Source organism: Nyctereutes procyonoides, unplaced genomic scaffold (assembly GCF_905146905.1).
Source record: "Nyctereutes procyonoides isolate TBG_1078 unplaced genomic scaffold, NYPRO_anot_genome, whole genome shotgun sequence".
In the NCBI taxonomy this organism is placed as follows: domain Eukaryota; kingdom Metazoa; phylum Chordata; class Mammalia; order Carnivora; family Canidae; genus Nyctereutes; species Nyctereutes procyonoides.
In genome coordinates, this window is record NW_026575131.1 from 10653104 (window position 1) to 10665864 (window position 12761).

A 12761-nucleotide genomic window follows, 5' to 3' on the forward strand; every position below is an offset into this window, starting at 1 on the left:
TAGTTTCCAGATCAGTAAGAAATAGGGAAATGGGAAACCCTGGTGGATTTTAAGCAATGAAAGAATCTGATATGAATGTGAGCCAGGAATCTAGCGTAGGCTAGAAAGGCTTGAGCCACTGGTCTGTACCCACATCCGCCCAATCTTTGTTTTGGCCTATACTGTGTCCTTTCTTTGAATCTCCATAATTTACAAGCCGGTCTTTACGGGGAAAAATTATGGAAATTATTCTAATATGATATTTTCTTGTTTTTATTTTTCTTCATCACCTGTCACCTCTAAATTAAGTAGGCAATTCCATGAAAGCAGGGACCTAGTCTAGTCTGCCACTTGCTATCTCTCACTAAACAGGTTGATGCCCTATACCCTACTAGAGTTTATAAACATTTGTAAAAGCTTCAATAACGAAATTGTCATGACACTGAACAGACAATACTTGCACTGCTCTGTTATTACACAGGTCATAGCTCTTTCTAAAAAGTAGGTGCATTGCTCAGAAATTGCACTGTGGTTTAAGAAAATGCTTTCTTCCTTGTCGTTTTTCTCCCATTCTCCTAACAAAACCTTGTGATATGTGTGAAACATTCCAGGTACTCAAGGAAGGCTAAAGTAGGACACATCTAAATAGGAGCCAGAAATATTTTAGTTCGGCTCTTCATAGCTTTGATCTCTGGTTTTAGGAAAAATAAAGAATTCATTTCAATCTTGAATTAATAAGGCATGAAATAACCAACTTTTTAATGCCAGGTCCAGAGCACTTTTTGCCTCTCCTACATAAACACAGATTTAATTCAAGAACCAAGCTGCTCTACAGACCCATTTGAAAACATCACCAATAGTCAAAGCCATCATAGGTAGCTTTGAAAATCCACCCTTCATTACACTAGCTCCCTAATGTTAATGATTATAGCAGAGATGAAAAGATGCTGGTCCATGATCCCTGTTGACTATAATTAGAGGATGCCTTGGACAGCCTATTCTCAGAGAAGCAGAGCACTTTGTAGGGCAAAGAGTTGAAGGCAACGTGGGCATTTTTTGCTCCAAGGACTTGTTGGGGGCTAGAGAGGATGACAGAGAATCCTAGTTAATGGGACAACAGAAGAGAGGAAAATGCCAGGGATCCCTTGGCTCATCAGACAATTCAGAGAAACTGAAAATTACAGAAGTATTTTGGCTCAGGAGCTGGAGGAGAGCTGCCAAGTCGTGGAGACATTCTCCAGATATCCTGTGAATGTTGGGCAGTCATCGGGGCCATGGCTGACCTTTCTCAGGCACAATTCCTATCATCACCAAATTGAAAGGGGGAAGAACAACACACTTGGCTAGCAAACATGGAGGCCCTTTATTCTACAAATGGAGAATAGATACAGATAAAAGATAAAAGAAGATGAGCACTACTTTCACAGAGGCCATGTGCTTGCTAGCAATCTGGCCTAAAGCAATTTATTGTTAATTATTCATGCAGATAGAGAAAAGACCAGCCAAAAATTTAGATCTTTGCTGAACATGTTCAAAATATAAATCTAAAGAAATGAAACAGGTTGATTATTGCTTGGCTTTTTCCTGTTTATATTTGTACATACAGCATTATAAAACACAAAGATACAGGGATATAGCAGTATTATAAATATTTGGAGGATATTCTACGGCAGTAGAAATCAATATGGAACATTCATCAGCAAGAAAAAAAAATTAGACAGCAGAGGAAAACTTATTTGCCAATGCAGGATATGCTCAATTATTAGTTTCATTTGTGATATTTCATAGCTTGGTTCAGAAAACTTAGTGCAAGTGAATGCATTTCTTTTTTCCCTTCTTCAGGAGTGTGTCACTGTAAATGCATAGCCACAATCTTGATGTTTCATCTACTGCATGAACAAATCTAGGCTGTTCTTTGTAGCAAAGCACATAGACAGTATGGTTAGACAGAAGCCACACACACCAGCCACCAAAATATCCTCATTTCTATCTGGTTAGGGATGGAGAGTTTTGTTTTGTTTTTTTTTTTTTTAAGATTTTATTTATTTATACGAGAGAGAGAGAGATAGAGAAAGAGAGGCAGAGACACAGGCAGAGGGGGAAGCAGGCTCCATGCAGGGAGCCTGTTTTGTGTCTGATTTAAGAACTTTGTACATTCAAAAAAGAAAGAACTTTGTGTATCCTTAAATACATAAATGTATAGCAGGAATTTTTTTTTCAAGAATTTATAAAAACTTCAAGATACTTAGTATATTTTCTTAAATATCACCAAACTGGAGCTAGTACCCATGGAGTATGGGCATCTATGTCTATGTGGCATCTACAGCTGAGGGAAAAGGACCCCAGTCTTTTCTTGCTTTCTTTGGCTCTCACCCAAATCTAACATTTCAACTCTCCATAAAGTCACCTGAGTGAACTTTCTAACCCACTTTGATCACATTCCACTTTTCAGCTGCTGCTCAAACTTTCAGAATAAAGAACATGTTCCTTAGTGTAATTTCAAGACCCTTCAGAATCCAACCCAGGCCCATTTTGCTGCCGTATTTTGTGCCAGGACCTCAGGTAGTCTGTGACTCCTCTATCCATCCTAGCGTCCAACCACTTAACAATCTGTTTGAGGATTGGACACGTGTAGGCCAAGTTCTAGGTGCTAAGGATACATGCAGGGGGTTCATAACAGATATGTTTTCAGACAGTCACAAGTAAAGAGGTGCTACAATGGTAGAGGTCATGTAGGACACTGCAGAAGCAATAGAAAGGGCTTCTAATGCAAACTGGGCTGGGGTTGAATGGTCACATATAGCTTCCAAGGAAAATTAGTATCTAAGCAGAGACCTAAAGAACAGACAGGAGTCAGTCGGGCCAATGGTGTAGTGACTGGAACTCCAGGAGAGAAAAGAGTTCTCCCAACATGCTATAAATGCAAACATTTTCAAAGAACTGTAAGAATTTCAGAATCATAATGCAGGGCTATTATGCAGAATGAATTATTTACTGTTACCCCAATGTGCCCTTCACTCTTCTATTCCCATCCTTTGAGTTGAGAGTATAAGATGGTCTTCTCATCAGCTGCCTGATGAACTTTATTACTTTACCTCCTCTCTGATGTATCCTCCAAACACACCCTCACCATCCAAAAGAAACATCCACAGTGTTTCCTTTGTGCCCTGGGGTATCTATTCCATACTGCACTTAAACAGTTTCTGATGTTACACAGTCATTGGCTATTTTTGACACCTCTCAGCTCTGCATGCTTTGTAGGTAAGGATTTTGTCCTTATCTTATTTTTTTCTACTCTTAGAGCAAGATACACAGTGAATACTCAAAATTTTAAGTAAAAAGGAGTGGAAATAGTTAAAACCTTCTATTTTATTTCTGCAACCCATCTGCAAATGCATTGGTCTGTGTTGTAAGATAAGCGATCTTCTCAGGACACATACTGGGGAATGAAATGAATTCAAAGACTCCCAAGGAACACATGGGTGACTCATGGGATCTTTATCTCCCCCAGATAACATAGAAAGGCAACAGTGACAGAACCACAACCTCGCATGTTTAAAAAGGTCTCCATAGACCATGCAGACTTCTGGGGAGAATAACTAATTATATTGGAGTGGAGACAGAATGGAAAGAAATGCAATATTAGATCCCCTTTTGAGTGAGAGGAAAGAGGCTTTTTTAATGTGCAAAGCAAGCATGTTTTAGGGAATCTGGAGACCTGGCCCATCAGAAAAGAAAGACAAAGTAGGATACCAGCGGAGGAGTTCCTTTTCTTTACAGTATCTTCTTTTAGAAATAACTTTTCTTTTCAAAATAAAAGAGAACGTAAATTGTAATCAGCAACTTTTGTTAGATCAGAAGCATGCCAATAAACGCCCTCTCCTCCTTCTTCCTCTTAAAGTATCTTCGTAGCAGCAAGGAAGGCAAAGGAAAAGAAAGGGGGCAGTAATTTAGGAAGGCAAGAGACAGAGAAAGAGAGCAAGAACAAAAGAGGTTAGCAAAGGCAAAGCGATGTTGGTGCCTGGGAGAAGTGGTGTGCTGTGCCATCGTGGGGGCTGGAAGAAACCCCACAAGGTAATGAGGGAAAGTATCTCTGTAGTTATCCTGCTGTAGAAGTAATGGATAAATTGCAAAGGGAAAATACTCTCTCAGAAAACACAGTTCACTTAAGCACACTTGGATCGTGTTACTATTTCACTTATTAATGATAATGCTCTTCTTGCAGAGAGCTCTGGTACCATAATAAAAAAAATATGCTAATTATTATGAAAATACATGATCTCTTCAAAAGAGGAATATCAACTAAGAGAAGAGGGCAGGTATATGGCCTAATTTGCATTTCACGGCTACATGTTTGAAATGATACTGCAGAAATTATGTAAAAACACTGAGCCCTCACTGGGACACATGATTTAGTCATCCGACATGGCACAAACCACTCCCTTAGCCTATTTTACAACGGATAAAACCCATACCTTCCACAGTTGCTCGCTTGGGCTGAATGGTAATGGCTCCTTCTGCAATGTCTTCATGCTGGTGCAGTGGGTTGATTTTGGATCCCCAGCTGTCTGAGCCGACCCAAAGAAAATGGCCCACTTGGTCAGCTCTTTTGGCTGCTGCAAGGATCTGCCTGTGAAAAAGAACATGAAAAGTTATATTAGTGATAAGGAGCAGCTGCTGAACATATATATTAGGAATGAAGCAGAAGGAAAGCAAGCTACCAGTTCTCAAAAAGTAAGTTATCAATGCCAAAAAAAAAGTATGTCAAAGGATTTATATCCTGCATATATAAAGAGATTTTATAAATCACTAAGAAAAATTATCAAAGCAGCTTGAGGAAAATAGGCAAGAAACATTAAAAGTCAAAAGAGAAAAGGAGAAATATAAATAACCAGTAAATTAGAGATGCATATTCATACAGACTAAAAGGATTGAAAATGTCAATTAGGGGAAGATATCACATTTGCTTCTCATGTTGGCCAAAAGATTTGTTTTGTGAGTTTGGGTGTGCGGCTGGAAAAATGAGTGCTCACATTCACTGCTGGTGGTATGTATAATTCCTGGGAAGCAATATGTCAATCTAAATTACGTGTCTTAAGTTATTTATTAAAATGAACAAGTATGTTATACTTGAAAATTTTATAGCCTATGCTCATAAATAAAAATAGCATATAAATAACGAGGGTAACAAGGCAAATAAAACAAAAGGAAAACTAATTATTCATAGTAAAGTTATTAAGTATATTTTTGAAAGAAGAAGTAGACAAGAGGTAACTGCATTTGTAGAAGAGAGAAAGCTACAACTATAACTCCTTTGGTGGGTTATACCATAGGAAAAGTGATTTGTTTGTTTCTCAAGACTTGGAGGTACCAAGTATCACATAGGTACTTGGACAAATAAAGGAGAAGTGGTTGAAAGGTTGTATATAAAATCACAAAAACTCAGGTTTCTTTCTTTTTCTTTCAGGCAGAAAATGGAATGGTAATTTTCTAATAAAATTTTAAGGACTAGGTTCTGCATATCATAAACATCCAAATAAGAGAAAGTTATGAGTGAGGAATGGTGAGTTAAAAATGAGGGAGAGGAAGATAAGCTAAATTTACCAATAAGTATTGAAATGGTAATGCCCTCTAGGAAACTTACACTTCTGCTTACAGAATGCTAGAAACTAAGGGAGTGTCACCCTAGGCAGAAAATAGCTTTCCTGGAAAAATCTGGACCACCTTAGGAAAATAATTCTATATACCTACATAGAGAGACCCTCTAATGGAATGGCAACTTGGATATCTGGCAAGTCCACCAAGAGCCTGAAGTCTGAAGGGATGGGACACCACTGCTTGCATCAAAGTTTTTCAGTCATACTTTAATTTTTTAACATGTGCATTTATTATTTTAATAAAAATAAACAATCAATTACTTATACTTTTGGCCTAGAGATACTATTTCTAATCATCTGTGCAAAGGAAATGATCAAATACACTGCCAAAAACATACATTCATGACTTCAGATAACCTATATGCAGAACAATAGGGAACTGTCTGAACAAATGACAGTGCATCTAGAGGATGGATTAGAAAGCAATTCAGAATATACTTAGATTTCCACAAGCACTTGTTAAAAGAAAAATCAATTAAAAGAACTGCAAAAGACTATTCAACTCATATATGAGAAAAGTTGGCTAAACATTGCTTGGGCATGTGTATATACACACAGTTAGAAGTATAGGGCCATCTGAAAGCACAGCAAGATAAGGATAATACACCATGTATTGTTAACCTAATAATTCATTGAGAAGATACTACTGAGGTTGAAAAAGTTGCAAAGGTGGGCAGAAGCCAAGTAAAACAAGGGGAAAAAGACAAAACTACATAAATGCAAAAAGTAGATGTTCCCTTTAATTTAAATGTAAACGTGTAGGCTTATTAACTATGATAAACAAGAGTAAACCATTAAAAAAAAAAACTTATGGCATCCAAAGTGACATGTGAATTACAAAAAGCAGGAGATAAAAACCAGGAGATTCTTTTGAGGAAAACCTATGTACGTTTGGAAAAAAGCGCTGGCAAAGATTAAACCAGAATTTTAGGCTACGTCTGAGTTTTGGAATTGCAAATTTTATAAGAAATTATTTAACCTTTTTTTTTCTAGACAAGTCTCTCAAACCTTTATTTTTTTCTAGATAATCAAGGGACAAAGAAAACTTAAGGACTTCCTTCAATAAAGAGTAACAACCACAAAAAACTTTTCCACCTTTTCCAGTGGACTTATATTAGTCATGTATTATTTTTATAATCAGAATAAAGTGTTCCAGAAAAAGGATCCACTCTTGTCTAAAATCCAAATTATTGATACCCATGACTTACTTTTCATTTATTTTAGCTTTAAAATCTAGGTATTACTGTTTTCTCATTGCCATTCTCTGACAAAGTATTTGAAGTTAATTTTCTAAGAAATCTCAAAATTTCCCATTTACAGTGTAAATCTTCTGAAAAAAGAAATAACATCATATTGTGAGTTAAGAGTACTCTTCAGATATCAGTGTATTTAAGATCATGTTTTGGAAGAAACTTCTATATGCACCTAAATTTTATTATTATGCTAAAGAACTACTCCTGCTATCACTGCTATGAATCACAGTATACAATAATATTCAGCACACAAACAAACCCCAAAGCAAAAAGAATGAGCCTAGTTATTGAGCAAACTGTATGCATTTTTACATCTCAAATTAAAACCTTACATTACCTACAAGCAGGAGTACTATAATGAATTAGTCACCATGGCTATTTGCAGTAATGCTGTATGTGACATGTACAATGTATTTAGAAATAAACTCAAAGCCACATTTTATCAATGTATTATGTATTTGGAAAATATGTATAAAAACATTTATGGGACAATTAGGAAAGATATCAACAAAGATGAATAAGAGATAAGCCAAAAAGAAAAAAAAACCACCAAGAGTAATAGTATTAAAACACAATTTTTAAATAACTACAACACAAAGTGTAGAAGAAACATGCCTTAAGAGCAATACTCAAGAATTTTTAAGGAGAAAAATAATACATTTAAGGGGTGACCAGAAAGTTTCATTAAGAAGGGCATGTTTGAGATAAACTTTGAAAAACAGATAATTTCAGCAAATAGAGAAGGAGAGAAAAAGACACTATGAATAAAGGCCATTAGGAGGAGCAACCAAGAGTGCTGGAGGACCAGAGCCATGCATTTTGCATATAGAAGGAGTAAGCAGAGGTGAGGTCTACATGTTAAATTAGGAACACACTTGAAAGCATTCTGAAGTCCAGACAGAGAAGCTTATTTTTTTATAGATTTTTATTTATTTATTCATGAGAGATACAGAGAGAGAGAGAGGCAGAGACACAGGCAGAGGGAGAAGCAGGCTCCATGCAAGGAGCCCCACGTGGGACTCAATCCAGGGTCTCCAGGATCACACCCTGGGCTGAAGGCAGCGCTAAACCGCTAAGCTACCAGGGCTGCCCCAGACAGAGAAGCTTATATTTGAATTATTAAATAGTGTGAATTGGCATAGTGATTTTAATCATTCATTTATTCGGCACTGTTCCTTGAGCATTTCTTCTATACAAAATACCGCAATAGGGATGGAGGATACAGAAGGAAGTCAAATGAGGCATCACCTCCGCCCCGGCGATGCTGATAGATTAGTGGAGAATGTGGACTAATCAAATCATCATGCAATGTATAATAACATCATTGACCTCAACTATGAAGAAGAATTTGCCAATGCTGCAGTGTTTAGAGATATCTTCCCTAAGAAGACCACACGAAAGATGGCATGGGAATGAAAAAGCAAGGAAGGAAAAGCATTTCAGGTGCATGAGAAGAACACACAAAGACCAGGGAGTGAGGAAACAAAACATAAAGGAGCAGAGAATGAAATAAGACTAGAAAGGAAGGACGAGGCTAGATAACCACAAAAAGAGCTCAAGAAGGATTTTCATTTTATTGATGGGAGGACCAAGGCCTTGGAGTTGGGAAGCAGAAAGGGGGCAAAAGTGGGGCAACTTCCCAAGGTGACACAATAGTCATTAGGGAAACACTTCAGGTATCTCAATGTCAGGTTTCATATGCTTTCTGTTTAATAGTCCTGCCACCGTGGTCAGAGTTTACTATTGGGAAAATGATGGATGGACTCAGAGGCAGCATTCAGAGTGCAGGTGGAGGGGAGAGACAAAACTGGGAGGCTCATGATGATGACAGCACAGTATTCCAAGCAGGGTGTAATAATGGCCCAGGCCCTTAAACTTTTTCTTAATAAAGGAGACTCACCTTCAAATTAAGTGATATATTTTATCTAAGACAAGGACTAAAAAACCCCATACAGCTCCTTCAAATCAATGGAGATGTTAACAAGCACAATCTATTTGGAAAACAATAATCATATTGGGACATATCTCGTCCTGGAAACTTCTTTTCCAGGAATTTATGTTAAAGACACTTGAAAGGTAAATTCATAAAATAATATAATTGCATATTATTATATATTTGTGCTATATTAATATGTATCCGCCTGTTGCATAATATGTTTATATTAATATTTATATTTCTATATATTTGTGTGCACAGATTTGTGGAAAAGGAAGTTTATTGTAGTGTTATTTATAACTGCAAAAGTGTGTAATCAGATGTCAATCAATAAGGGAGCATTTAGATAAATGACAGCACAGATATAAAATTCTGCACAGTTATTAAGAAGACTGAAGAGATAGGTACTGACATTCATAGACATCCATGATAAAATGATAAGCAAAGGCTAGCAGGGAATGGAACAAGCTGTACACACAGTATGCCACCATTGTATAAAAGTATGCAGACTGTCTCTAGAAGAGTATATAAGAAACTGGTCATTAGCCATTGCATCTGAAGAGGAGAACTTGTTAGCTAAGGGCAGGATGAATGGAACTTTTTTTCATAAACCTAGATATTTTAAATAGTTTTTTTAAAGCAGGTATAATTACCATATATTCTAAATAAATAATTATTCTGGAGCAAAGTGGTAGTGGTCAGAGAAGAAATCAGGACACATTTGTGTCTTAGAAACTCATTTTGGGCATATTATGTTCTAGAAACAAAGGTTAACTCTATATGGTTTGGCCAAGAATGCAAGGAATGAGGAAAAATAAGAAGTTAAGATTCCGACTGGATTTTTTACTCCAAGGAGGATCAAGGTAAGACAGGAGAAGAAGAAATGGATTAGAGGCATATTGGTAGACAAGCTTGGTTTGGAATATACTGAGTCTAAAGTGCTAGCGATACAGCCAGAATTGTATGATTTTTTTTTTTTCGTTTACATTAGGAGGAACCATTCTTTGGATAAAAGTCTGTTACACTTGGGTATATTTTTAATAAAAGAACCTTTAAAAGGTCTAGTGGTTTTCTCTTTTTACAAGTAATTGAATACATTTATTTTGCTAATAGAAGGGGAAGACATGACAGCAACACAGCGCTGCTTCCATGGTTCGCTATAACTAGTCATGTAGAGGAGAAAGCATGTACAGACTTTGCCACTAGGTAATTATAGATCTGCTTCTGTGCTATCTTTTCCCCTCTCTGCAGGTATCCTGATCTTTCTGGTCTCCTAGAGTTGCAGCATGCATATTAATGAATTTTACCAGTTATCCTTACTTTATATCCTCATCGTTGGCAAAAATCACGACGGCCCTCGAGTTCGGGGTGTCCAGGAGCTGTTTGATAATTCTATCAAAGTCAATGGTTCTGTCTTTGCGCTCTTGGGGGATTCTCACAGACTGCGCAATGCAGAGCCCACCTGTTTAAGAAAGAAAGAAGAGTGTCAATAAAGTTCCCTCAGAGATACCAAAGGAACCAGGGTGAGTAGCTAGAGAGGATGGAATTTTGAATTCTGAGTGCACAGCATTTCCTTGGTGATATCCCTGAATGAGAAAGGCTTAAGACATTATGCTAAGTCCTAAGCTGTTGTTCATACTTGGTGCATCTTCCATGACGTTGCACAACCTGATTTTCTTAGCACTGCACTTGTAAATGGCTAATGATGCCCAGAACACCAATGATACTGATCCTGGGGAGGTAGACTTAGGTTGGCAAATTGGGTGGGATAAGGTCTTTAAAATGAATGCAACCAATAATAATATAATAATAATAAGAAGAAAACTGCAATCAATAATCTACAGTAAAACATATTAAAACACATAAAGCTCAGGTTAATTTCTGTGCCTTTTCTGGTGTTTGTATTCCCAGGACTCTTTTCAACTTCATATCCATCCCAACTTTTAAAGGTCAGAACCAATGGAATAAATCTGAAAACAAAACAACAGCAAGAACACCAACTACTGTAAATCACAGCAATAACCTCATACTCGTGCCCAATTCTCAAATATGTTTTATGTATGTTATCCCATCTTAAAAACTTTAAAACATAGTTAGTAATACACATTTTTTTTTGCTAGAAGGGATGGGGATTAAATAGAAAAAATAGATTTGTGACTCCAGACTTGTCAGAGCTGTGATGATATTAATTCTCATTATGCATTTCAAGACAGGAAAATATGCAGCAGTTTACTAAGCAACTGATACACTCCTCACTATCCTACCTCTTGCTTCATAGTAGCCTCTGGATCTGGTATTTTATATAACACACTTTAAGAAAGGCTGGTATAGGTGAAAGGGGTAGAGAGAACATTTATAGGAAAGGCAACAAAGGCCATCCAATGGGCAGAAGACATAGAGGCCAAGAAAAAAGGATAAGCTTGTTCTTGTAATGTGTTTGGGAAAGAGCTATTATCAAGCTTATACCTTGAGCCTGGACAATTGGGTGAAGGGTACAAGGCTTCCACAAACAGAAAAATATCAACTTTATTCCAAAGTTGAGCTCCATTACACTTTTATCCCAACCAGTGTAACCTCTCTATAAGTGGCTCTTAATTTTCAGTGTACATAAAATCACTGATGATCCTTTTTCAAAATGTAGAGTTTCAATCACATTATCACCAACTTGACCTAATTGACATTTATAGAACAATCCACAGGACAATAGAACAGTACACATTCTCTTCAAGTGTAAATGGAACATTCACTAAGGCAGTTCATATTCTTGGCCATTAAAAAATAACAAATTTAAGTGCATAGAAACTGTACAAAGTACATTATCATGCCTAACAGAATCAAACTAGAAATCAATAACACTTAGAAATTTAAAAACATATTTCTAAATAACCCATGGGTCAAAGAGGAAGTGTCAAGGGAAATTCTAAAATACTTTAAACTAAATGAAAATGAAAGTGGAACACATCAAAATGTATAGATTATGACTAAAGTGATATTTATTATTTTTTTTAAAAGATTTTATTTATCCACGAGAGGCCAAGACATACGCAGAAGAAGAAGCAGACTTCCTGGGGGGAGCCTGATGCAGGACTTGATCCCAGGACCCCAGGATCAAGACCTGAGCCAAAGGCAGATGCTCAACCACTGAGCCACCCAGGCATCCTCTAAAGTGGTATTTGGCAGGAAATATGTAATCATCAAATACTTATGTTAGAAAGAGGGAATAGCCAAAATGGCAACCTAAGCCACTATTTAAGAAAGAAGGTAGAAAAGAGCTAACTAACCATCCTTGCAAAAAATCAGAGAGACATAATAAAAGAGCAAAATCAATGAACCTGAAATCAGAAAATACGAGAAAAAATCAATAATATCAAAATTTGCTTCTTTGAAAAGATTAGTAAAATTGATAAATCTCTAGGCAAAGCTGACCAAAAAGAAAGAAATCACAAATGATCATATCAGAATTAAGAGGGGCTAATCATACTGATGGACCCCACAGATAGCAAAAGGTAGTAAGGAAATATTATAAACAATTTTATGCCAATAAACTCAGCAACTTAAATGTAATGAGTGAATCCCTTGAAAGACACAAACTATCCAAACTGAGGGCAGAGTAGATAATCTGAATAGTTTTATATATCAAAGATATCAAATTCGTGTACACACACACACACACACACACACACACACACTTCCAAAAAAGAAAGATCGAGGTTTCACTGATAAATTCTACCAAACAGTTAAGGAAGAAATAAAATATGATCTATATATAATCTTTTACTGAAAATAGAAAAGGAGAGAAAGTAATTCATTTCATAAGGTTAATATTAACCTAATGCCCAAATCAGATGAAGATATTATTTTTAAAAAGACCAGTATCATTTATGAACATCTTTGCAAAACTCCTAAAAAATACTAACAAAATAAATCTAGCAATAT

General features: G+C 36.5%; 1 protein-coding gene across 1 annotated transcript in view; it reads right to left on the reverse strand.

The window, feature by feature from the left end:
• GRM7 (glutamate metabotropic receptor 7) overlaps positions 1-12761 on the reverse strand; it is an 830764-nt gene that overhangs the window by 410577 nt on the left and 407426 nt on the right. The window contains exons 3-4 of the mRNA XM_055344908.1: positions 10146-10287; positions 4455-4609 (exon numbers count right to left, since the gene is read on the reverse strand). Coding sequence (XP_055200883.1) covers positions 4455-4609; positions 10146-10287 — 297 coding nt within the window. The remainder of the gene's footprint in view (positions 1-4454; positions 4610-10145; positions 10288-12761) is intronic.